Source organism: Dermochelys coriacea, chromosome 1 (genome assembly GCF_009764565.3).
Source record: "Dermochelys coriacea isolate rDerCor1 chromosome 1, rDerCor1.pri.v4, whole genome shotgun sequence".
Lineage (NCBI taxonomy): Eukaryota > Metazoa > Chordata > Testudines > Dermochelyidae > Dermochelys > Dermochelys coriacea.
In genome coordinates, this window is record NC_050068.2 from 234,108,550 (window position 1) to 234,136,105 (window position 27,556).

The following is a 27,556-nucleotide window of genomic DNA, read 5'->3' on the forward strand; positions in this document are numbered from 1 at the left end:
AGTTTCTAGTTGGAAAGTTGGAGAGCCTGGAATTGGTAGCAAGGGAATATAGCTAATCAAGAAGGCAGGGTGAGGGAGAGGAAAAGTGTTCCTAGGAGCAGACAGCAGGGCAAACCAAGACTAAGACCAGCCAAGCTACACACTCCCTCCTCACCCAGCCACACTTTCCAGCACCCTTTCTCCTGCCCTTCATCGCTCAGTCAACCTTGAAATTAGATGATCCCCAGGTGACTTCTTAGAGAGTTACCTAAGGGATAAAATACTGGCAAAGGATTGATGAAAACAATAACACAACCACAGAAAGCCAATCCTTTCTCCATTTCATCATGTTGCCTCAGATTCCATGCTGTCCCTCCTGTTATGCTTTAATGAAACTGCTAGGCTGGATGGCAAGCTGGCCATGTCAGCTCAATAGCTATCCTAGCAGCTGTAAACAATTGTGATGTTCCTTTTTCATTCATTTTTATTTTATTTCTGTAAAATGCAGCTCTTCCTCTATCAGTTTTATGCACCAAATTGTATTCGGGGTGTGTGGGGTGTGTGTGTGTCAGTTCTTTGTTATACCACCTCTACCAAAAAACCCCCCAAAAAACCCAGAGAGATTGATCTGAAACAAAATACTGGATCCCAATGCCCCTGAACTCTGGGGACGTCTGAATCCAGATCTGAACTTTGTGGCTGGCCCATATTTCTAAAATGAGCCAAACAGAAACTTCAGATCCAAACATACTAGTGAACTTTGGGCATATTTGGATCTGAATCTGTGGCTTAAGCCAACTGCTAGTAAAAATATAATATACCTGATTCATTTCTGCTGCACTCCAGTTTAACGCTAGTGTAGCCTCTCTCATTTTAGTGGAAATCAGCTTAAATTGCTGTAACCCAGTGGTGAGTCAGGCCTGGTATTTTTACTGCTCAGAGTGTCTTTGGTGCAACAATGTGCTATTAACCCATTTGGAGACTGGTTACATTCTTTAGCCTAATGCACGTACAGCTGCTTGCAATAATTTCCTGACCTCTTAATGCTTTGCAGTAAAGGAGAGTTTTGGGGAGCTGTTTGACCTCTTTACCAGCTCCTCAAAGCAGTAGTACTAGGAACGATGTCATGGTTTCAAGCAATGCTATTTGGTTAATGCTGTGGGGCCTTTTTCCACAAGGACTGAAACCCAGAAAGAACTATTCCCTTGTAGGAAAAAAGGAAAATGTGGTTGGGCTTTCCTAGTTTGCACAAGATAAGCAAGGCACTGATTGTTATGGTGGGGACCTTAACAGGTCGTGCGCACATGGAACGACCCAGGTCATCTCCACTTTGCACAGATGTGAAGCAATCAGATACCTAATTCTGAAGCCATACGTTTTAGAAAAGCAGGGCCTCACTTTAATTTTTGTCCTTTTTTTTTTTTTGCAGTAGCAGATTTCAAAGGGTTTCTCTGTGTGTGTGTGTGTTTTGTTTTCTTCTGAGCTTGCATTATTAAAAGCGCTGACTGAGCCTGACAGAGCTGGCTCACTAGTGGCTGTGCTTGAGAGTCAGATTTCTGCCAAAGAGACATCATGATATCGGGAAACAGAGCTGGGAAGAGTTAATCTGAATGGGAATCCTATGAATCCCTCCATCTATTTAATTTATTTTTAGGAGGAGGGCAGGGGAGAAGGCATTGTATCACTGCATTTTTGTTATTGTTTTTTAAACTTTTTTTTATTGTGCAGAAAGATGTTTTATTTTATAAGAGCATCACAAGTTCTATTCAGATATATAATTTCACTGTGCTTAAAAAACTGTGGTTAAAAAAGTCAGTTTCTGTGCCTAGCTGTTTGTGTTTATTGAGTATATGGAGAAAAAGAATGGAGAGGAAAATACTATCAGTCACCCACAGTTCTTTCCACATATTTCATCTAAGCAACAAGAGACAGTAAAGGAAAAGATTTCCAGTTAAATGGACAGGTTGGGTACATTTTATCCATCAAGGAATGGACATAAACACCACCTAAGAAGTACAGTAAGTGTGAAAGTTGGAAAGCAAGTGCCAGTCACTTGCTCTGTATATATAGTGTATTAACTGTTTTACAGCTGTGTTCTAGCCCTGTTGGGTGGTTTGGGAAGGGCAGTAGAGAATGAGAGCCTTGAACAATTATCCTTTTGAACATGGCTTAAGTTCACTCTGGTTTAACTGTAGTGTGGATAGGGTTAAATGCTGTTGCTCGTTTTTGACCCAAATGTTTAGTCAACATTTGGGACCTGGGGATGTTCCAGTTGGGGGTGGAAACTGATGATGGAATCTTGTATTTTCTTTAATGTAATCTTGTTTATTTATAAGGAATGTACAAGGTCCTGCTTCTCCAAATGCAGGAGGAACTACAAACAAAGGAATAGTTTCCTAGTTTACAGTCACAAACCTCTTTAGCCAACACCATACCCAAATCATTCTTTCTCTAGCATTTTCCAGATTTATACACTGCTCTCATAGGTCTGCTATTTGACCTGCTTCTTTTTGCCACTGTCTCTCTCACTTTCTATTCTCTATTCGTTCTCTCTCTAACATAAATACCTCTACCCCTGAGCAAAAATCACTCTCTCTACCCAGTCTAAAACTCCTAGGCAGGTTCATTTAACCCTTTTGTCTTAGGTGGGGGGGGGGTTGTGATTAATTTATCCTGACCGTTATGTTAACTGAAGTGGGAGGTCCCACCCAATCTCAAAGAGGTCTGTGACCCATGCAGTCACCAGTACCGCTCAGCATAACATTATTCTACTCCAGTGCCAAAAATTCCACTGGATTCATTTACAGGGATTTCCAAACCAGTGGAATAGAAAAGGCTGTGTCCAATCCAGAAATACATACAAATAAATAAATCTTGCAAACCTTCCAGATAACTGTGCTGCAAACAGAGATCCAAAATTCTAATAGTAATGGAGTAACTCACGTTTATACAGAGCCTTTCATTCCAAAAGATCCCTAATACGGTATATATTCTAAATAGGAATAACTTCATTTACTGATTAAATAGTCACCTTTGAGGCATAGCTCAGCAGCTGCTGAACATTTACATCAATAAAGAGGCATATGATTGTCCTTAGTATATTTGCACTAAGGTATTTAACTCAGTTCTAGTCTCTCTCTCTTAGCACCATGCAGCAAAGTTGAAAACAGTTTGGCCCCATCTACATTAGCAACCAAACACTATCTACTCCAGTTGAGGGCCACAATGGGTCATCTTCCTAATGCAGACAGTCCCTTCATGTCTTTGATTTACCTCACAGGGTTGTTGTGAAGGACAATTCATTGTTGTTTCCAAAATGCTTTGAAATAATGAGGTAAAAAGATGTGATAGATGGGAAAATATTGATAGTCTTCATTTGAATGAGCAGTGTATTCAGCATCTATAGAGTGAAATAAATTCCTTATCTGTAGCATGTTCAATCATGAAAACTAATACCATCACATAACAGGAAAGCCCTATCTTAGGTGCAAAAAACCAATCTTGCCACTCAACAGCTAAGCTACTGTAGTAGTTGGTGGTCTGATGGGAGAAGCAATCTAATGCCAAGATAGGTGTCTGAGTTAAAATTCCCATGTACAGAACACTAGACATTAAGATTCTGATTCTCTGCTATGTCTGAGCTGGGGTCAGATGTAGTGGACAGGAGATACTACAGCTAGCGAGTTGATGCTTTCTGATTCAGACCCACCCAGGCCTTGTGTAAAATAGAGCAGGAGTGGTCTTAATCTAATTTACACTGATGGCACAAGGTCTCATCTCCTTCATCCCACTTCCTCCTCATTAAGAAGGGGGCGAAGATGTAGCTGTGCAGGTGACTGTGACACCAGTTCAGTGTCAACAGATATTCTCCCTACATTGGAGAACTGCCCAAGAGGACTCTCCAAACAATTTAAGGCCAATTTGCACTGCATAAGAGAATCTGGCCCCAAGTCTTTGAAGTTGATTCTGGTTACAGGCACCAAGGCAGATTTTTAATCCATTCTTTACTTTGGTGATCAGAGACTCAGACAATGAGAAAATAAAGTACCATCCTCACTTAAGGATTCACACTGACATTTGTGTGGATATTTTCAGTTGAAGAGAATCTGATTGTGTGTATCTAACTGGTTAGTGCTGTTTCTGGCTTGTCTTCCTTTCCTTGTCACAACTCCCAGGTGCTACTGCTGTGCAAATAGTAACATCACTGTTACTTTGTTGATGTTACTTACAACATCACATTGCCAGAAGTATTTGAAAAGAACAAAAACCATGATTTGGATACTTTACTCTGTTGTCATTGATGGAGACACAACTGTGACTCGGGTTAGGGCTGGGGTCATAACAAGGTTAAAAGAAATGCACCTAGGAATTCTCTCGTCACATTTCACACTGAATTGCTCTTGTTTTTTGCAGATGCTGAAGACAATGCACCATACTTTGTTGAGTATCAAGAGACATTTAGCTGCATTTACAAGCTACACTGAGCATAGGCACCGACTCTGTAGGTGCTCCAGCACTGGATCACCCATGGGGAAAAAATAGTGGGAGCTCAGCACCCGCCAGTGGGCCCTGCCAATCAGCTCCTCCCTCTCCCCCCAGGCCGCCTAGCACTGAACCTTACTTGTGCCTACCCTCACCCTCCCACTTATGCCATAACCACCTTGAATATCCGACTGAGCAGCATGAAAGTACTTGCAGAATCAGGGCCAAAACGTGCTTAAAATAGACTCTGCAAATCCAGCACAATTTGGCAGATTTAAGAGATAGTTGCATTTCACAGGGGCTGTGGAGGAGGCCTTGGTAAATTTGAACAGTGTGATTAGCATGCCGGCTGTCACAAAAACTGCTAAAGGAGAAGCTGTGTTAAAATCCATTTCCGCAAAATACACACATTTTCTTTTGGATGTATTCCACCAGCTCTGTTTCTTAAATCAGTTTTTCTGGCAGACAGATTCCATTCTGGAAAAATGCATGACACCAGCTCAGTTTCCTGCTTGAAAACTCAACAGAATGCGCAGCAGGATATAATGGTCTATGTCCTCCATGGTTTCCTAAAATTCACACCACAAGAATCTGAGAAGTGAATTTGAACATTTGGGGACACAACTGTCGAAAGGCAAGTGCGACACAGAAGATGGCAGGTTAGTCTGCACAGTCCAATGCTCAAACACTGGTGAGGGCCACTGATAAAAGGCTTGCCAACACAGGGGTTACCAAGGTCTTAGAGGGGTTTCAGTGATATCTTCATGTCTTACTAGATTTAAAGGATCAGCCTTGGCAAACTCCCCTTGATGTTTCTCAGCATATCTAGAGCCAGCAGTTGTTCCATCTGCTGCTGAGGTCGACTTTGAAGAATCCTTGCAAAGAGCAGTACAGTAACTGTAAATTTCTAGTCAAAGGAAAAAACCCACGTCTTTTCAAAAGTGACCCAGATGTTTGCCACCACCTTGAAACACTCTCACGTGGTGGGGCTGCCTCCTTGTCTGTGAATACTTGAGCATATTTCCAAAATTGTGCCAGTGTAAACTGTGGGCTGCAAATGGAGATTCAGCAAACAAAATCTCCTGAAAGCTCGTCCGAGGCACTAACTATTCATGTATGGAGACTTTACGTACTGCATCTTAACTAGGCTTTTCCCCTAGAAAGACCACCATGGTTCAACTTTATGAACCACGTTTCCTCTGGAAAAATTGGGCTGTGAAACTCAGATGGGTCTTCATTGGTAAAAGCTGAAATAATGAGGTAACACAAAGCGAATAGTGTTGTAAATGTTGGTGCAAACAAGCTTTGTAAAACCAAAGGAAGACCCGTGCAGATACAAACAAAGGCATATTAACATGTATATTATACACAGTTTAAACATGCAGGATTCGGTTTCTGGTGCTATCACACATTCATCACCGTCTTCCTAGCTAAGCCTTTACCCAGCTTTAAAAGATTCATTCTAATTAGTTTCAGAATAGCAGCCGTGTTAGTCTGTATTCGCAAAAAAGAAAAGGAGTACTTGTGGCACCTTAGAGACTAACAAATTTATCTGAGCATAAACTTTCGTGAGCTAAGCTGTAGCTCATGAAATCTTATGCTCAAATAAATTTGTTAGTCTCTAAGGTGCCACAAGTACTCCTTTTCTTTTTTTTTAAATTCTAATTAGTGTAGGCACTATAAAGATTTCATTATCACTTAGTATTATATATATATAATACTATAAAGATAAAGATATATATAATTGTGGTCCTATGCTGAGTTCAAAGCTCAGTATAGCACTTGCACAACATCACAGGCAGGTCAGGTGACCTGTCTCCAATTCTCCTCTCCCTGGTGCTGAGGACAGACAAAGTGATATGTCTGTCATACGCCATTACCATTAGAACAGAATCTTGTTCTTTTATTACAACTGAACTCCGCCGGATTTCTCAGCAGGAATGCTAAGTGAAATCAATGTCTTGGGTTTCCAGGCTGAGCTTGGAGGTCACAGCCACTCTATCATTTTTCAGCATTATCCTTTCTCTCTCTCTCTGAGCCTCCAACTGGCACACAGCAGATTGAAAACAGCATGCATCAGAAGGCTCATGCTGCACAATTTTACAGCTTTTTGGAGCCCCCCCTTTCCTAGTGGCCCACTCTTTTTTTTTTTCCCAATTTAAAAATAAATTCTGTTTGTGTGCTTCCACAGAGCTGTGAGCCAAAGGCACTGGAACACCTATGAATAAGGAAAAGCAATAAAAGGCAAGGAAGAACAGAGCTGATTTTGACAGCTGCCAGGAGGATGGTTTTGCCGACATTACCAGTCTGGTAGGCCTTATAATTCCATGAGTGCCACAATATAAATACTGTCCCCTATCAGATCTCATCAGACATTCTGTTTGTGTCAGATAGATCCAAAAACAACATTGGGATCGTAAGTGCAGCGTAATCTCTTTAACAAGCTGTTGGACACATCATACAGAAAATCCTTGTAAAAAACAACCCAAAAACCTCGTTAACCATAAAAACAACTGTTTGAAAAAAAGCACATTGGTGGGGGGGGGGTGGCTTTATGATTGACAGCTTTCCACTACATAAAAGAGATGCCTCTACGAAGGAAAAACTTTGGGAAGTCAAAAAGTCTGCATCGAGAAGAAAGAAAACGTAGACTTCCAGGTTGATTCTGGGTCCTAAGCATTCTTTCATTTTTGACCATGTATCTCATTGAGCAGACAATGGTATTATTTATTTGGCAGACTATTTTTAATCCATACAGCTTTACTGTTAGGCTAAAAACTAAGACGCTACTGTCAATTCAAGGAATCTCCTCTGACATGATAAAGGAAGTGGACAGCACGCTAGAGGACACCGAAGGAAAGGAAGGACACATTTCATCAAGTTTTTCCTGTCACTTAAATGGGGATGCTTTTTACTTGTTTTCCTTGGCTAAATCCTTGTTAGTTGTTTTACTTAGTTTTGTTTTACTTAGTTTACAACTAAGGTAGCAAGTGCCACTCCAAAATGTGACCAGTTTCCTTAGGCCAACTGAGAAATAAATTGAGCACATCTTATTCTGGGCAGTGGATTTAATGAGTTGATCCTTGGTGAGATAGAGCAGCTCAAAGATTAGATAATTTAGAGATACAAGTAATAATGAGTGGAATTTTCAAAAGCATTTAAGTGATTTAGGAGCACGAATCCCATTTAAAAGGCAATGGGACTTGTGCTCCTAAATCACCTAAGCCCTTTTGAAAATCCCTGCTACTATATTTTATTACATATCTATTATTTATATCTAACAATATGTAGATATAAACACAAATGGCAGCCCTTATTCTGCAACCTCTGAGTTGTACGTATGCAAGTAGTCTCACTCAACATCACTGGAGCAGATTGAACACAGAACTTAATCTTGATTCATTAAGATGATTGGTTCAGGTTTCTTACCATTCAACTTCGGGTGGATAGGGTTGCTGAAACAGGCTCTGCAATACATTAATGACAGGTTGCAGAGTAGCAGCCGTGTTAGTCTGTATTCGCAAAAAGAAAAGGAGTACTTGTGGCACCTTAGAGACTAACAAATTTATTTGAGCATAAGCTTTCGTGAGCTACAGCTCACTTCATCGGATGCAAGTGAGCTGTAGCTCACGAAAGCTTATGCTCAAATAAATTTGTTAGTCTCTAAGGTGCCACAAGTACTCCTTTTCTTTTTGCAAATACATTAATGCTAACCCAAAGAGGAAAGTAATCAAAAGATAAGGAAGCCATTTTCTTCATGGCCTTATGATCCACTGTATTCTATGCATATCTGATTTAAATTGATCAAAGTCACAGATGTTGACTTAGCAACAGAAAAAAGGTTTCTCTAATTTATTTGGTATGTTCATTTAACCTAGCTCACCTTGTCCAGGCAAGGAAGGGACAGAGTGATATAGGAGCTTGAAGGTAAGGACAAGCATACTCAATTTACTTTGAGAAAATCTGATTTTGACTTCAGCAACCAAATCCTCAACAAACAACTGCTGAGAAATGACAGAATCTCAAATTAACATCACTTGGCCAATAGTCCAATGAAGTTTCAACATGTTATGTGGACACGATGCATTCTGTGCCTTTGTCTTAGCTGTAGTCAACTTGCCAAACACAGGCGATGTTTTGAAGATCTGACGACAATTGCTAACCTGACCTTCAAAGAGAGCATAAATCTCATTCCCCAACCACCTCCAAATTACTTTGGGTTGACTCCTCATTATATAAACAAGATTAAAATATGTTCTGTGATACAATGGCCACCAATTGAGAGTCAGTCCTGCCATTGGATATGCACTTAGGGTCCCCACTGATTTCAGTGCATGAACCCCAGGACAGAATTTGGCTCTGGATGAGATGCCATGCTGCTATCATCTTTTGTTGCACTACCACTTATATGGCTATGGGTTAAAGGTTAGGGGGGAAATCGTAGTTGTGTGCTAGAATGGTAGGCATGCAGCCTTAGTCTTTTGCACATTACCAAAGGATGGAAGAAATAATAATCTTGTGGTTCAGGCATTAGATGGGACTCAGAAGAGCTACATTCAGTTCCCAGCTCTGTTACTGGCTTACTCTGTGACCTTGGGCAAGTCACTTACTGTCACCATGCCTTAATTCCCCATCAGTTAAATGGGGATAAGAGTACTTCCCCTATTTCATAGGGGTATTGTGAAGATGAATCTGTAACCACCTGGGAGGTATCATATTGACAGGAACCATGTAAATACTGAGAGAGAAACAAACACCTGCTCCTTTAAAATGGCACAGTACCTTGCTTTTGGGTGGAGGACTGTTTGTGCTCTTATCTGTGTGGATACTGGTAGGGGATACAGCAGCACCAAGATTGCCTTGGGGTATGCCAGGTATCTTGCCTCCTGGAGACACTTGCATTGCAGCAAGCTGAGCAGCATACAACTGCTGTAAAGAAAAGACAGGAGAGAGAGAGAGAGAGAGAGAACATGAAACATTGCCAATAAACAAATAAAAACATCTTTCAAAAATTTCTCTACTACTGTATTTTTTTCAGCCTTTTTTTTTTTTTTTAAAGCTAGCACACTGGCATATTTCAAGACAGAAGCTGTCACCTCAACTTTTGAGAGTCATTCCTCAGGGGAGGAATGACAGACGTCACAAGTGAAATGGCCTAACTTCACCGTGCATCCAGAGATTCAAAACAAATAGCAATAGCCCAACTTCATGCTTTGCCTGAGCCATTTGATCAATCATTTTGCTTCCTGAAAGGACCTGACCATAAGAGCATCCCATCCCATCAATATTATATTAACACCCAGCCTGTGACATTTACCGTCATCATATTGTTCACTCTCCCTTACTCTGTGTGTGGTTTGCCAATTTTGACTGTAAGCTCTTTGGGGCAGGGACTCTTTGCTGCTTTGTGTTTGCACAGCACATGACACAATGAGGCCCTGTTCTCAGGTGGTCCTCGGGCACTACTGTAATAAACATTAATAAGAATAAATTATTATTTTCCATTATATTACAGTAGCAACTAGAGTCACCAATCAAGATTGAGACCTCTTTGTGTTAGGTGCAGCACAAACATATGGTAAGAAAAAAAATGTTCTAAATATTAAAGGCCCTGAGCTAGCAATGGACTTAATGACATTTTAACTTTAAGCACTGAATAGTGACATCAAAATCATGTGTTTAAAGTTAAGCACCAACTTAACTGCCTTGCTATATTAGAGCCAAGAACTGAGAGGAAATAGGTAATTTGTGCATGCAAGCAACCTTAACTCACAAAGAAAAGGTGAAAACAAACACCATGAGCAAGAAAAGCAGTGTGTGATACGACACAGACTGATTTATGTATAGAGGAGAACAAAAATGAAGCTGGATAGAAGTCTGGATGGCTCAGCGAACTGTTTACAGGATAACAGAGTCAGTTTCAACATCAGGCCAGACCAAATCCACGGTGACCCGGCTTGGGGAGGATGTTCCAAGCAGGGCTCGGCAAAACAATGTTTAACAACCCTCAAGGTACAAAAATACTGCCTCTAGATATGTGCACAAATATCACACCAAGTATATATGCTCTGTAAAGAATATATGATGGTGTGGTCAAATGTGCAGGTTTCTTTGCCATGAGTTTAGGATGACTTATATGGCTCATTCATAGTGAAGACACAAGTGATCTATGCAAGCCATTCCAAACCATGATACCTCACCACTATCATGTTTTTTCTGTATAGCTTTTCCGCCTGTACTTGTGTCCAGTCCTGGTCCTTTTATTTTTTTTTTAAATCTAAGCTGCTTCTGCTCCTTTAAATTTAATTAATACTGCTCCAAGTCCTTCCTTATTTTCTCTTCTCTCCTTTTCTTCTTTGGTTTAATATTCTCACTTTTGTTTCTTTTAATTTTCTTTTTTATTTCTTCATTTTTACCTCCACTTATTCGTCATCTCTTTCTTTCTTGACATTCATCTCTCCCCTTCTTCCTCCACACCCTCTCCTTCCCTTTCATCCCTTCATCCATTCTTTAATTTTCTCCCTCCTGTTCCTCACACACCCATTTATTCATTCATTTGCCCTATCATCCTCACCCAATCCCAGTCAACCTCAGACACAGCCACAAACCACGGTGATGGATGCAAAATATATGCCTAAACAGACAGATGGCCACGCTCCCTCACCCTTTAATGGGTCCTTAAAAAAGGAGCCACTCGTGTAGCCATACAAGGAGAAAGGAATGGGGGCTTTGACACAACAAACAAGAGCTGCTGTGGCAGTAGTGCAAAGAGAACCAGGCTTCTTTCACCAGTGTAGAACTGGGTGAGGAGGGTGGTAGTTCTTCAAGAGACCAAAGGGGACACTTCTGTGCAACAGCGCAATACAGTAGCACCCTGCATCAAAGGAGCTGTCCAAAAAGACATATACCTGGGTGGAAGCAGACCAGTGCCAGTTAAGACAGGGACCAGACCACTAGGTAAATGCCAGTCTGAATCAGGCAGTAAAAATAGTTTGACAAAAAGGTAGGGAGCTATTTGTGGGAGGAGAGAAGGTGGCAAAATGGCCCATTGAACTGGAAGACAGTAGGCCCCACAAATATTAGAGTGATGGGTAAGATATAAAAACATAGATTACACACCAGAGAGGTGGTCAAGGCAAGGCTTAACTATATAGGACCTTCAAGGTAATGATGAGGGTGTTTTAATTTGATCTGGAAGGGGGCATTTAGTAGACACTATTGATGCTCCAGGACACAGGAGGATTATAAAGTTCTGCTAATCAACTGACAGAGTCATGACAGAGAAACAATATTCTCTTTCAGAGGCCTTTGGAAATGCTCATGTTCTATTATTCTTTAAGAGTGAACAATCAAATAGGACATTCACCCTGAAAGTAAAGGGGAGCACCTAACTCAAGTAGGTCCATGACATTAGGCAGAATTTGCAACTTCTCCACCTCCTATCCCTACTCCAAGTACCAGATCTGTATGGGGTGTGTGCATGTCATAGTGACCGAGAGTTTGTACCACTTTACAGCTGTGAGTGGTCTGTGCGCAATGGTTTGGAAGCAGTTAATCCTAGGTGAGAGCTGCTTGCAGTATTGACATTCAGCTTTCCTAAAATCAGACAGCCTAAAAAGAAAGGCCCAGGATTAAAGGGGCATCAGAGGCTGAACTTCCCTAATCACCCCTATGCAGAGGGCAGCAGAAGGCTATAATTTGAGAGGGCAAGTGGAACTTAAGTGTTGCATAGGCCTTGTACTGGCCCTCTGTTCAGGGATAAATTTTGTCCTTAGAGAGGTGGTATCTTGAAAAGTGTTGCCACATACTGGTGGAGCATGGAACAGTATGGGAGACAGGGTAGAGGGAAACTTGAAATGCCACCACCTCTGCTGAATCTATTCTGTGGGTAAATAGATGCCTTCAGTCTCCTGGGCTGTCAAGCTGACATTTTTCACCTCTATTCAATCCTTTTCATAATTTAAGAATACAAATTAAAAAACGTAAATGAATCTAAATGAAAGGTTCCAATCTTATCCCAGCAGAAACCAGGTTTTCTGCCCCAAACTACCAATGTATTGGGTATTTTTAATGATAGATTGTCATACAGGGATGCAAGGTCAGGCACCAAAAAAAAGGGGCAAGCTGGGTAAGAGCAGTCACTGCAAATAACTATTCCAGCTTGTGCAGCTATAGACTCTTGCTCCATTTAAAAATGGTGGAACTGACTTTTTGAGTAAATAAAATGTTAGTCAAGCTAAATGACTCCAAGTTGTGCAGTGACGATGGGTTGGATTCTTAATTAGCTTGTGAGACTGTTCCCATAGCCCTGCCCATATTGAAAAATGGAATGAAATATGCAATACGCAGGACACATCTCAGCTTGTTAATATTGTTGCATAAGTTTGAGCTTTGACATTATTGAATGTGTCTATTCAAATTTAATCATTTCAGGGGATGATGGCTTATGACAAACAAAAGGAAATTATATGGACACATCCCGTGAATTGAGATGGCTAATGGAAAACAAATAAGAGAGTTTATGGCTATGGCAAATAAAGCAATCAAACAAACAAAGCAAACAAAGGGACAGTTCTATCCTGAGGTCCACAAGAGAGAACCTCAAAATCTGGAATAAAATGTATGCATCGGAAAGGCTGCCAGCAGTCTTTATGCTGAATTGTCGAGTCAACACAGTCTGTATCCTGCCGTCAGCCAAAATGTGCCTATTCTGTGCATCCTCAGATCTTTCACAGTGATGAAGGTAGCACCTCAAAAATGAAATGGGTGTAATTTACACTACATAATTGCTGGAATAAACCATTCTTGAGCATCCTTAAATGTATGCCCAATAGGGAACATCCTCACTATTGGAGATTTGTACATGACTTCCAGCTAATTATAGACACAAATGTAATCTCCGGCATTTAGGGGATGTCATGAGCTGTGTAAGAACCTTTGGAGGACTGAGTCCATAGGCCATTGAGTGGTTTACCTTTGCCAACTGGCAAAGCTCCATTAATTACATTGGAGATATGTCAATTTATGTAACAGTTTATTTTTGCTATTTATGACAAAAAAGGGATAATATTCCCCATGAAATAGAATAGACAATATTGTTATGAACTTTTTGCTTCTTCAAAAAGGGAAGAATTGGGTCTTTAGAAAGCAATTAAATCTTAACTTCTATTATTTATTTATAACCAAATAATCACCTTTCAGATGCCCTGCCCATATGCAGTATTGTATACCTGTTTACTGTCTTCTCATTAATCTATTATGAAAATCTGCATACATGCAGAATCATCAGAACAAAAGAACAATTGGTTACACTTGAAAATGACACCCAATTATTTTTACATTATTGAACCTGTCTCTGTTCTTAAGTCATTAAGCAGCCCCCTGCCTTTCCCACAGATCATCAACTAAAAACATTTATAATTCATCCTATATATTAACCAGGAATATTCTGCTGAACTCTCCACTGCTAGCGGCACTTGGCTTGATGACTGTGTAGTACATCAATAGCACAGCTTTAAGGTTAGACTGGCTTTGAAAACTTCCCCCTTGGGCATTGTTATTATATGTTAAGAATGCTCATTACTGCTTTGAGGATAAACCAAAAATGAGATCTTGTTCTATTAATAAGGAAAATGAGAATGGGATTTAACAGCAATTTTAAAAAGATTTGAAAAAATATACCTTAGAAATTATATGTGTTTTTATAATACCATGCTAGTATTAAAATAATTTTTATTTGTGAGGTGTTGAGATTAATATATTTTCTCAAAAAAAGGAAGAATAAAAGCAAGCGGCATTGGATACTGAATACTGGGCTAAATTTGTCCCTGGTGTAACCTGTGATTTCAATGGAGTTATGACAGGGATGAATTTGGCCCCTGTATATAAACGTTTGGAATTGTGGATTGATCCAACACTTCAAAATCTGTGTCATTCTGAGTCCCACCATTACAAATATACACATGAATGGGCCCTGTTCTTAGACTTCATAGCCGTGATGGTTTTGATTTTTTGCATGATTTGAATGAAGAAATGGTATAAAATGAGATTCTCTTAATCAAAATACATGAGTTTAATCTTCTTCACTATGAATTTGATGCTTATCTCAGGAAACATATCAGGTGTACCAAGGGAAGTGTGTGTGGAAAACGGAGTTGGTTTGGATGAATTCATTGCTCATTTCCAAAAAGTGGGTGAAGAAATTAGAAAAAAAGGAAGAATTCACCCAAACCAACAAGTTACATGCAACCTCCTCGTGAATATTCTTTTTAAGTTACTGGTGATATATAGAAAGCTGCTCCTATCAGCAACATGTGGTAAATCTGCCTAGATTTCACATGCACAGAGTTCTTCACCAAAGTCTAATCTATGGGCATGTCTACACTTACCAGGGATCGACGCTACAGCGATTGATGCAGCGGGGGTCGATTTAGCGGGTCTAGTGAAGACCTGCTAAATCAACCACAGATCGCTCTCCCGTCGACTCCGGTACTCCACCGAAAGAAGAGTAAGAGAAATTGAAAAAGAGTATCTACAGCACAGTGTAGACACCACTGTAAGTTGACCTAAGTTACGTCAACTCCAGCTACGTTATTCACGTACCTGGAGTTGTGCAACTTAGGTCGACTTACCCCCGTAGAGTAGACAAGGCCTATGAAAGGTACAAATATCAGACATTTCTTTTGTCACTTTCCATCTCTTTTTCCTTCAAAGATTGCTAGATCAAATTTACAAAGAAGCATTCTAATTTGTATCTGCACAGAGTGCATCTGCATGGGCAAAGACTTTAGCATTTGAGTGCCCAGGTGGCTATTTGCCTGCACAAACATGGGATTTTGAATACAAAAGGGTGCATACGCACAAATTTAAGAGATTTTTTAAAAAAATCCAGCCCTCAGAGTCCATTACAAAGCCAATTTTGTTCAACAATAATGGCTGAGTTTGCCAGTTTTCAGTTTAGGGAACCTCAAGATAATGACAATATAGCACAGAATGTTGGTCGGCACTTATGCCTTAAAAAATACATAAAGAGACTTCAGTGGCCCAAGGTATCAGCCAATGATCATTGCTTTATCTTCAGTGTGCCCTTATACCATCCAGAGCGTGTTAATACAGTATTAGCAGCAGACAATGTATAAGAGATAGAAGTTTTTCAAGGCATCAGAAGTGATATCGTTGACAGCATCTACTTGGATGAACCATATTCAGACAAAAAAGAAAATGAGTACTTGTGGCACCTTAGAGACTAACAAATTTATTTGAGCATAAGCTTTCGTAAGCCATCCAGAGCGTGTTAATACAGTATTAGCAGCAGACAATGTATAAGAGATAGAAGTTTTTCAAGGCATCAGAAGTGATATCGTTGACAGCATCTACTTGGATGAACCATATTCAGACAAAAAAGAAAATGAGTACTTGTGGCACCTTAGAGACTAACAAATTTATTTGAGCATAAGCATTCGCTGAATGCATCCGATGAAGTGAGCTGTAGCTCACGAAAGCTTATGCTCAAATAAATTTGTTAGTCTCTAAGGTGCCACAAGTACTCATTTTCTTTTTTGCGAATACAGACTAACACGGCTGCTACTCTGAAACCATATTCAGACAGTAATCTTATTTCCATGATTCTCAAAAGCTGCTGTGCGCAATCCACATGCATGCAGACATTGCCTTTTGGTGACAGAAGAATATTATGTAGACTACAGAGACTACAGTGCATGTTAACAAGCCATATTGTTCCTTCTTATGGCCGTAATGATCAACTAATTTCCATTTAAATTCCAACTATAGGTTTGTACTATATTTCTTTAGTCTAGAGGAGAAAGGCATAACAAGAATCAATGGCTGGAATTTAAAGCCAGACAAATTCAAATCAGATTAAAATTAAGGCACAATTTTTTTCAACAGTGAGGGTGCTTAACCACTGGAACAAACTTCCAGGGGAAGTGGTGGATTCTCTCTTTTTTGAAGTCTTCAGATCAAGACTATTTATTTAACAGTCCCTTCTGGCTTTAAAAATCTATGAATCCAACTAAGGAAGAGATCTTAAAAGGAAACAAGGCTTCACTAGTAAATATAATAAGTATTCTCAAACAAAGCAAGATTTCACTAGTACATGTTTTGTGCACAAAGTTCAAAGTAGAGCAACCAAAATGCTTCTATTGTGTTAAAAAACTTTTTGGAACAGAAATCAGATTCTTCATTAGCACAATAGGGTCTGGTAATTATGGTAATGAAATCTCCATAGTCTCAAGCATATAACCCTTAGTCATGAGAATAATTTTCATTTAAGTCTATGTGATTACTCACATGAGTAAGCTTTTTGGGATCAGGAGCTGGGCAAATCCAGTAACGTTTTCGGCATCACACCTATAGAGCTTATTCTATTTGGGTTTTTTTTTTAAGTTTGTGGTTTCATCAAACTTTTGAATATATGTTTTATGATTCTAATCTATTGTTCTCCCAGGGAAATTTAATTACTTGTATGTACAACTAAGTGGAAAACAGCGCAATATAGTTAATAAATAACTTTGTTTGAAAGCAACTCTTGCCTTGCTTCTCAGACAAGAGGTACAAAACTGTTTGGAGAAAGAAAGAAAATTAACAACATGAAGCAGTCCAGAATTTGAGACTTGCTACCATGAAACAGAATTTGGACTTCCAGAGTTTTCAGTTCTTCTCTAGATCCACAACTGTTGAATGGGTTCTAAATTTTGCTAAATCTAATTTCCCATCCCTACATTTATATTAATACTTTACAATTTGATGGCAGTTTCCACTGGCAAATCTCAAATCCCTTTCCAGACGTTAATATATTAAAAAAAAACTAAAATGTGAGAATAGGCACAGAGGCTTAATGACTTGCTCATGGTCACCCAGGAAATCAGCGCGAGAGCCTTGAATAGGTCCCAGACTTCATATCTCCCTAATACTGTGCCTTAATCACAACTGTAGGAAAAAGAAAAGGAGTACAAGTACTCCTTTTCTTTTTGCGAATACAGACTAACATGGCTGCTATTCTGAAAACTGTAGGAACCTATCAAGACACACTTCCTATCAAAGGCTAACAAGATTTGTTAGGCTTTGTGATAGTACATCATTGTAAGCTTTGTGATTAAGACTGGCTGCCCCTTTCAAATTAGTGTGTTTAACTGAAAAACTGCCCAAGTAGCATACATATTTGTACATACAATGTACATATTATATGACAGTAACTGAAATGGAGTGGCTATATGGAACACGAATTGAAAAGGAAATTTGACAGTCTTCTGGAGAAAGGTTGTTAGACAAAATGTTGCCTATGAATCGTCGAGAAATGTAATAAATAAATACTGTAAACATGCAAAGAAATCTACCATCATTTTATGTCCATCTTAGTTTGTTGCATGAAACAACAACATAGTTTATTCATGCTGCCATTCCCATTCTTCATTATTAAATCAAAGGGTTTTTTTTTTTTAAAAAAATGATAATCTCATAAGATAGACTTTTTGAAAGTAAAGCATTAAAATGTTATCCTCTTGATGATATATGCATGAATGTGTAAATCAAAGGAGGCGAGGGTTATATGGAAGACCAATAAACAACAGGGATGTGGAATTTAAAAAGGCCAGAATTTTCAGTGTAATCTATAATATTTTTTTCACCAGCTATTCTGTAATGAAGATCAAGGGTCTTTGTGTGGGTGGTTCCATATGGAGACTCGAGTCATACAGTTGTGTCAATGTAGTAGTTCTTTAACAAGTTTTAAGTCAGTAAAGTGGCATGGGCATTGCATTCTTCTAGGAAAAACTCATACTACCTATTTGTTTACTATAAGGATGTTTCCTAAGAGTTTATTTAGGATATATCCAGATCCCTGGCAACTAGCTTGGAGCACTTGACTCTATTAATTGTAATTCCCCACTTGCAAGAGGAAAAATCTCTGAGTGGCCATTTGATAAATCTTATCTCATAGTATCCTGCTTTACTTGACTGGTATTGTACACAATCATTCATTTTTATTCATTAAGTGGGTAGAGTAGTTAATAAGCAAACACTGCCAGCAGGTTTACAGTATATAAGGTTCCACAGGTTTCAGACAGCTGAACTATAATTAAGACATTCCACTACTTTACACACATCTCTTTAAGCAACTCTTTTCCCAGTTTTTATTTATAGATTTTCTGTTTGTGTTTTAAGTTGCAATATACAACAGGGAATTAAAACAAAAATATGCTGTGGTTGTTTTAGAATGGATGCTGAATCAATGACTGCCAGTCTGAACACTTCTTTCACTTCTGTGTTAAGAAATAAAACAGATTATGGTCCCTGCCTTTCAACTGCATCTGTGCTGGCAGACCTATACAGATGTTCAGAGCCCCAGTGAAGTCATTGGGGCCTCATATGGACCATGTTTTTCAGCAATTGGGAGAACAGAGTCCACAAAACTACAAGAAGCCCTCCTTATCAGCTAAGAGATCACTCCATCAGTCAGTCAGTACAGAGCTGTTGATCTTCTGACTTCAGTCACTGCAAAAGTTCTCTACAGAGAAGGCCATATCATGGAAATAGAATGGACAATACCAAAATTGGGTGGAAACAGATAACATTAAAATGTAGTTTGCAGGAATTTCACTCTGTAATTTTGCAAATTAATATTTCCAACAGGCCAACTGTAGATACACCCTTAAGTCACCTGTATTCTCCCTCGGTGCTTCAGCAAAGGTACCCACTCTCAGGCTTCTAGCTTTCCTGTCTGTCGCCTGACTAGGCAGTAGATACATGTCTCTCCCCCTTCTGACCAGGATATTTCCTGAATGAACAGTTCCCTGCTTTCACTGTGCTATTCCCAGCAGGGATAGGCTGCCCAAACAAGCCTGCTTGCTTTCTCTTCAGAGATAGTTAACAGTGTGACAGCCCACAGTTACAGTTACCCCACAGCTCTTTTTATGCAAGTCTATTTTATTCTGGCTCATGAAGAGGGCCTGAGCCTGTTTAAAAAACAGGCCATTTATTTCAAAATCCTTTTTCTGTCTGTTGGGCTATGGAGACCAGACTGAACTAGTATATGCAAAATTTCCCAGCAGGTGGCTTCACAGGGCTCATAACTGGAAGAATTACACTGCATCCCCCCTCCTCATAGAGGAGTTACTTACAATTCCACGATAATATATACACAATTGCATTATAGTAAAATGGACCCAAAGCTATTAAACTGAATTCAATAAGGTTTAAGTTAATTGAGTATAGTTTATCTTAATTCCATAAGGTTTGTCCAGGATACTGTCAGTCACACCAGTCGCACCTTATTTGGTAACATGAGGCCACTAAACAGCAAAAAGGAAAACATCTCCTTTCCGCTCCATCTTCCCATTAAAATTAAGAATGTTTCTAAGGCTGGAGAGCCATGGAAGTACATCTGTTGTCCTTGAAGATGTACATTAATATGTTTCTTGTTTAGTTGATGTGCAAAGGTAGTCACTGGCATTTACTCTGCTGGTTCAAAAGCTTAATTCACTCTTTGAGCTGAGTTGTATTATTGGATCTCCATTACTGTTGGTCAAATGACCTGGGTAATGACAGAGGAGACAGAGGAAGTGACAAAGTCAGATGCTTACTCCATGGCAAGCATTAGTGGACAGAGAATTGCATACTCAGATGCTGCTAACCTCTTCCATTTAGAGCAGAGATGAAAGAATGTGACACTTGTGTCTTATTGGGAAGCCAGGAGTACACGAGCGTGTGCACACATGTGTGCATGCACGCACACACACACAAACTGCACAAGGGAGGAAGCAGGGTTGGAGGAAAGAACTACACAAAGGAGAGAGTGGGTTTGGAGGGAAAATATTTGGAGTAGGAGGGAGAAGACATCATCTGAGTCATAGCAGAAAATTTAAATATTCCCTAAGAACTAGGCTGTAGGACAAACTGATTTCTAGGGTGGTTCTAAGGAATTTCCCCCCCTTCCCTTTTGTCTTCATGGGGAATCCGAATAGGATGTGACAGCCAGATAATATAGCATCTTTATTCAGCCCAAGAATGTTATTTTATTTCATTTTTGGAGGTGGCTGGAGGAGAGTGAGGGTATTATTTTGGGGGAGGAAAGGAATGTCAGGTCTTTACAACTTAATTTCAGCCTTTTAACTCAAGTTGAATGTGAAATTTTTAAGGCTTTTGGACTGCAGAAAACTTTCTAGTCCTAGCAGACTTCAACAGGAATCTGTTCATCTTTAGTGCAGGCTTTTGCTCATAATTATTCATTCCCTTGCATAGAATCATAATTCAATAGCTAGGTACTGATGCAGGTGCCTAACTTTAACCACGTGAGCAGTCCTGTTGACTTCAGTGGGACTACTCAAATGCTTAAAATCAGGCACATGCTTAAGTACCTTGCTGAACTGGGGCCCTAATAATGACACGATCAAACAGGAGGAGATGCTGGATTATGAGGGAGAAGACCCTTTTTTCAAATCGAAATTTTTGAGGAGAGCTAAAGAAACAGACAAATACTAAGTGCATTTCTGTTTTGATGTTTGCTTTATCATCTGAAAGTCCACCTTTAATGAAATAAATAAGTGGAAACACAATTGGATAATTTGTAAAGCCCTTTTTTGTTCTTCAAAAAATGGGTGTGGTCTGTAAACCCTCTCTCTGAGATATAGTTTGTAAAACTCTAGAGAGGTTGAAACCTCTGTGAAGCTTTGGCAAACATCTCAGGAAATAGCAAAGGAGGCTGCTTTCTGGTTCATCTCATTACTTCCATACTTGCACTGATGTAATGGGAAGAGTGACACTTTTCATATCCCATTAGGACATGTGCGGAAGTTCACTGCTTAGGGACTTGGTTCCCTCAGAAACAATCTCTGCAAAACTTTGAAATCCCTTAGGCCTCAGTTTCTGACTCTCTATATAATGAAACCACAAACACTATGATCAGAGGACACTACATGGTCTGACTTCAGCCCACACATATAAAATCTGCCTGAAACTCACTCTTTTGGCACACATTTTACCGTAAGCTTACAAAGTCGTAGGCACAATAAAATGGGCTAAGAATGGATGGAATTAAATTCTTTACTCTTCACTTCCTCCATTTCTAGAGGAGGTTGTTCTCCACCTTAGTACAAGAAGAGCTTCCCAGAAATAAAGGAAGTCGTTGTTTTCACACTTTACATTCACCTGACAGCAACATACAGGCCAGAGTCTGCTCCTAGGTGCAGCACACAGCTTATTCATTCTGATCAGCATCCCAAGTCCTACAGTGAAGAGTGACCCTCTGAACTCTCCAGCCACATCCAGCACCCTCACAGAACAACAGGAGCTGCTCCACATTGGAGCTAGGTGAAAGACGGATTTATTTATTTAGGTTTACTGGTTTATTTTGGTAGTTCCAAAAAACCAAAAAGTTTTGAGGGGAAAAAAAAATCAGTTTGACCAAACTGAAACATTTCAGAACTTTTGGTGAATCAAAAACATTTTTTAAAAATTGTTTTGGGTCAGATGAAATATTTAGTTTGAAATAAAATATTTTGGTTCCCCTTCCCCAGCATTTTTAACCTTTGTATTTATTTATTTTTTAAATAAAAGCAAAGGAAACAAAGGGCTAGATTCACATAGCAGGTGATGGTGGGGCCATTGCCTTTATGCGCAAATAACTCAGTGGTTAGGGCACTCAGCTGGGAGAGGGACACTGGAGCAGTGACTTGAACCCAGGTCTTCCTGCTTGCAGGTGAATGCCAACAACCCCAGACTATGAGGTATTCTGGGATGAGTCTCTCTCAACATCTCCTGTTGAAGCTGTTTTGCTTTGTGGAAATAAATACAAAGCTCTTGAACCTGGGTCTCCCTCTTTCTAGGTGGGCGTCCTAACTATCTGGCTGTAGAGTCATTTTCTCTCTCTCTTCCCAGCCTAATGACTACATGAGTATTTTATACAAAAGGAAATAGCTTCAACGGGACAGTCTGAGAGAGCCTCACACCAGAATACCCAATAGCCTGTTTTGTGAATGGTGCCTAAGTCCCCTAGTGAATCTAGCATCAACATTTTGAAACTATTTGGCAAATTCGTGTCAGCCTGAAATTGCATTTTTTGGTGAATAAACTATTCAGCTGAAAAATTTTACCTAGCTCTATTCTATACAGGAGATAAGGGAGGGTTAAAATTATATTTACTATGTAATATCTGTTACTGTTTGTTTGTTTAAATTAAATGGATATAGTTCTAGTGAAATACTCCAGCTAGCCAGCCTGGAGACTAAAGGTTCTCTAGTCATGTAACCAAGTACTGAATGGAAGGTGGGGTAATACAAGCTTCTTCATATTTCTCAACTAGAATGTTTCAGCCCTGAATACATCAAAAAGTAAGAGAGGAACTCTTTCCCCATGATCATTCTCTCCCTTTTTTGATGTGACTGCCAACAAAGATGTCAAATCAGATATTGCAGATATTCATCCAGATCAGCATAGCTCCATTGTAGTGATAGAGTTCTGTTTTCTACCAGTTGAAGATCTGGCCCTTTGATTTTGTTTTTTTAGTGATAAGGACACTCATTCAATAGAAACTTGACTGAGATCACCAACTCATTTCATATAGGCCACCAAACAGCCACAGATTCTGGAACCAAAGATCTGAGCTATAGTCAAACTCGTGAGTTAGAGGCAATGAGATCTGTAATCCGTTACTATATCTGAGCCATCTAGGCCTATTTATTTAAAGTGGATTTTTGTAGCTGTTTTGAGACATTGAGCAAAATCTTCAAAAGTCCCTAAGAGACTCAGAAACCCTTGGATGCCTACGTTGTTTAGGTGCTTTTGAAAATCTTACCACTTATGTCTATCCTTAGTATGGTGCTATTACAGCGTTAAGGCGGACATGCTTATCCAGAATCACTGTAAACTGAAACTATTGTGCATGCTCGTGAGACAGTTTTCAACTGTTCATATTATGGGTAGTTATAAAAAGAGCCTAATCCACATTTTAAATTAATCACCTGCAAATTTGGATTTAGAAGAAAGACAGCAGCAATTTCTATGTTTATGATCCACAAACAGTAAAATAAATAAATAAAAAATTCCACTTCTTTAACTTAAAAGTAGCAAAAATTGATTTAAAAGCAAATTTAAAATTGCTCCAGGACAAGTACTTGTTTGTAAAGAAGAAGGGGTAGGTGAACAGAAGGGTTTGCAATGGAAACACTGAGAAACTCTTAACTAGAGTCGCACTAACATGAGCAACTATCATGAAGTAATAATAATATTATGCAGAAACCTTTGCTCATTATGTTATTCCTAATGCAATCTCATTTCACTTTAGTACTTGGGTTTGATGAGGGGGTTAACAAGGGAGGTGGTGTTCGAGTGGGTGCGAATGAGGAATGTTGCTAAAATAGGAGCTATTTAAACAGTTTTGTGTTTAATATCATCTGAGGCCATATAATTTTTTTTGCAGGTAAAATATGCACTCATTCTGAGAATGACAATGGTTTTGATATAACACAGATAACATCTAGGCATATTGCTACTGTACATTGCATCCTCAAGGAACCAGTGATTTTTTTCCCACCTGGTACTATATATTAAAGCCTAACACATCAGGAATACTAGTGCTTTGGCTTCTAGTGCTTGAAAGGTTTCCTCAAAAATTTAGATAAAACCCCATTGATCGTTTCTCACCCTCCCCCTTTCCTGAACGTCACAAGCCATCTTCATGTACTGCAGAGCAATGCATTTCAATATGTTCCAGCATCTGCCTCCCCATATGATGTACAACCTATTTGACTGACCCTTTTTATGCTGTTCCAAGACTGGCTGTTTATTACAGTGAGATGAACACTACTCACTGCTTCCTCAGGTCAACAACTAGTAATATACCTCCATTTCATGAAAGATCAAGGATGTTGGGATTGTCCCCCTTTACATAGCTATGACTGACTCTACCTTTATCTCTAAATACATGTAGTATTTCAGTCCAGAGCATGGAAAGTCTCTTGTGAACCCTCCCATCTACCAATTATGTATGTAAGTATTTCTGCCAATTAATTTTTTCTATGACACAAGCAACATTACCCAATATTTGTGATTCCACTGTGGGAAGCATGAATAATGCAAGAAACACCACAGTTCTCTACTACATAGAAAGACACTGTTTCTGCCAAAGTCAGCAACTGTGAAACTTCTCTTAACTCTTCCAGCTGATATCTTAGCATCACACACAGCTTTTTGGCCAAGGTGACTCTGAAAGATATGGCAATTTCCTGCAATATCCTTGGGAGACCTTTCTGAGATAAGTTTAAGAATCTTTGTAGTCCACTGCATTAATATGCAATGGTTATGTATTATTATGGGCCTGGATGATCAAAGGAATTTACTGAACAATGTGGCAGACAAGAAAGCTCTTTTGGGTCAAGATGAGTGGAGAGGAATGCCTGGGAAATATGTGGGAGATGAATGCAAATTTTTCATGTCTGATTATGCAAAAACCCAGCCTTTTGAACCTATACCCTGAGGAGAGGGTGATTGTCTGCCAATTACCTGTTCCCAAAGGTTGGAGATCAAATGCCCAAGCTGTGTAAAGAAACAGACTAACCTGCCAAGCGTTCTCAGCTAAGGCTGTAATGAACTTGTAACCATAGAAAAACCTTTTCGTGAGGTTGACAGACTAACTCCTACCAGAGCCCTTGTTGGAGTTGGGGGTGATCTCTGATAAGCTTATTAGCATGCATAAAGGTTCTTCTTTTGTTTTTAATATGTTATTTCTGTAATGCTTTTACATTCAGAATAAATGTGCTTGCTTAGAAAGGGCTGTGTGGTAACTTATAACTGTGGGCAATTATACTGTTCATAGCCTCTTGGAGAGAGAGTGAGCAAAGTGCAGTTACTGGCCATTTAGGCAGTCTGGCTTCCTGGGGATATCACAGTGTAGGCAAGGAACAGTGCAGCCTGGAAAAACCCTGGTCAGGAGAGAGGTCTCTACTCTAGAGCGGTGATGTCTGAGGAGCCTGTGGACTAGAGTGGGTGCTTTTGAGGGACCATGGAAGTATTCACTATAATAAGAGGAGCACCTTAGGTAGTCATAAGAAGGCTTCCTAACCATGTGGGCAACTTGGTATATTCCTCACTCTCACCACAAACTACCATTTTTTAACAACACTAAGATACTTCAAGAATCAGTGTTAGATGTGCGCTTGAAGCTACTTGGCAAGAAATGGCACTGTTGTTGGATGGAATATGTTTGAAAACACAGGGAACTAACTACTATCTCACCACTAGGAGTAGTCCCAGTCCTGAGGCACACTGGCATGGGGAAACTTGCATTAAACCTGTTCTATGGTTAGAAGACTTCAGTCCACTGTCATCTCAATCCAGCATCTTTCATAAATTCTAAATCGCTATTAATAAAACCTTCAGAAACTTCAAGCCAGTTAACCTTCAGGCTCATGTCCTACAATACATCAAAGAACTCTTTTCTACCTACCATTTATATCTTGTCCTCCATTATTATTTATATGTGACTAGTATCTAACTAGCTGGAATTGTTTGAGCTATCCAGATGAAAACAGAAATTAGACTACAGTAGAAATGAAACACTAACTTACAGAGTACACACCAACAGAAAGGATTGTCTACTTTATATTGAACAAGTCTTTTCAATTCTCTACATTTTATGCTCACAATTGAATAATCTTTTCAGGTGAAGGCACCCTTGTCCAAATTCAAGAGAAAAATGTAACTTTTTTTTCAGGTTGAACAAATGATATGGAAGGTAACTTTTTCTTTTTCCAAACCCATTATGATGAATAATGATGCATAAAGCTACATATTCAATGCAGTAAGCAAGGAAAAGAAGTACATAACTCCCAACAACCAGAATGTGGGTTGCATGTCATATCACTTTGGCCTTGCACAGGAAATGTACATGTTAACATCCACATTACAATGTAGACTCTGAGCCCATGTAAAAAGAGGGGGAGCAATCACAATTGGCTCAAATCTATCTATCTATCTATGAAACTGCAGAGGTGGAAGTGAGGGTGGAATTTGGGCCACTGCATTTACACTGTATTTTATCAGTAGCGGTGTGCAAAACACTTCCAGAAATAACATAAATACATAAAAATTAAGTTTTGATTTAATAGACAGAGGGATATTTTTTCCTCAGAGGGTAAATCTTATTTGGAATCATCTTCTTTTGGAATAATCTGCTTCACTAAAATTTGTGCTTGGACTTAGGAAAAGTAAACAGAACAATGATCTGTACACAGACACCTTGAGGTCAGATTTTCAGAGGTACCCCACTAACCCAATATAATTCTGTCCTCGTGAGCCAAAAAATCTTACTATGTTATAGGTGAAACCGCGTTATATCAAACTTGCTTTGATCCACCGGAGTGCGCAGCCCCCGCCGGAGCGCTGCTTTACCGCGTTATATCCGAATTTGTGTTATATCAGGTCGCGTTATATCCGGGTAGAAGTGTATCTGGACACCTAAAAATTCAGAAAGGTGCCTAGTGGGATTTTCAAAAGTATCTAAGTGAGTTAGGGAGTAAATGGGAGTTAAGCCCCTAACTGGTTTAGGCACTTCTGAAAATCCCACTAGACACCTACCTGCATTTTTAGGCACCTAAATACCTGGCCCTTGGAATATAAATGCAATTAGTTGATTAAGTATGGTGATTTTTGCTCATAGGCCCATAGCAAGATTTTACTTTAATTTTTTTTTCATTTTTAACAATAGAGTTTCCATATTGGGTCACACCATTGGTCCATCATGCCTGGTATCCTTCCTCTAGCAGTGGACAGTTACTGACACTTCAGAAGGAAGACCACCACTTACAGGACATCATGCCAATTGGGACATGTACATGGAGAAATTCCTTATCCCAGTGGTGAGCAGCACATATTCTGCTTTACATCTTTCTCTGGAGCTTTGAGAAAGGGACCGTCATCCATTAGGATAAGGAGGGCATATCCCACAATTACCTGTTATTTTAGGGCTGGTGGACTTTGGTTGTTAACACTGCCCTTAAATACTGAGGTTTTTTTTAATGCATCCATTGTCCCATGCTACAACAGGCTCCACAAGACTGGACTCTTATTCTCTTATTCCATTACA

General features: G+C 39.5%; 1 protein-coding gene across 16 annotated transcripts in view; it reads right to left on the reverse strand.

Annotated features, from left to right (window-relative positions):
* The window catches only part of SOX5 (SRY-box transcription factor 5), a 394,764-nt gene that overhangs the window by 57,918 nt on the left and 309,290 nt on the right, over positions 1–27,556 (reverse strand). For all 16 annotated transcript variants that reach the window (XM_038386648.2, XM_038386652.2, XM_038386640.2 and 13 more), the window contains exon 9: positions 9,244–9,390. In XM_038386648.2, the coding sequence (XP_038242576.1) occupies positions 9,244–9,390 (147 nt within the window). The remainder of the gene's footprint in view (positions 1–9,243; positions 9,391–27,556) is intronic.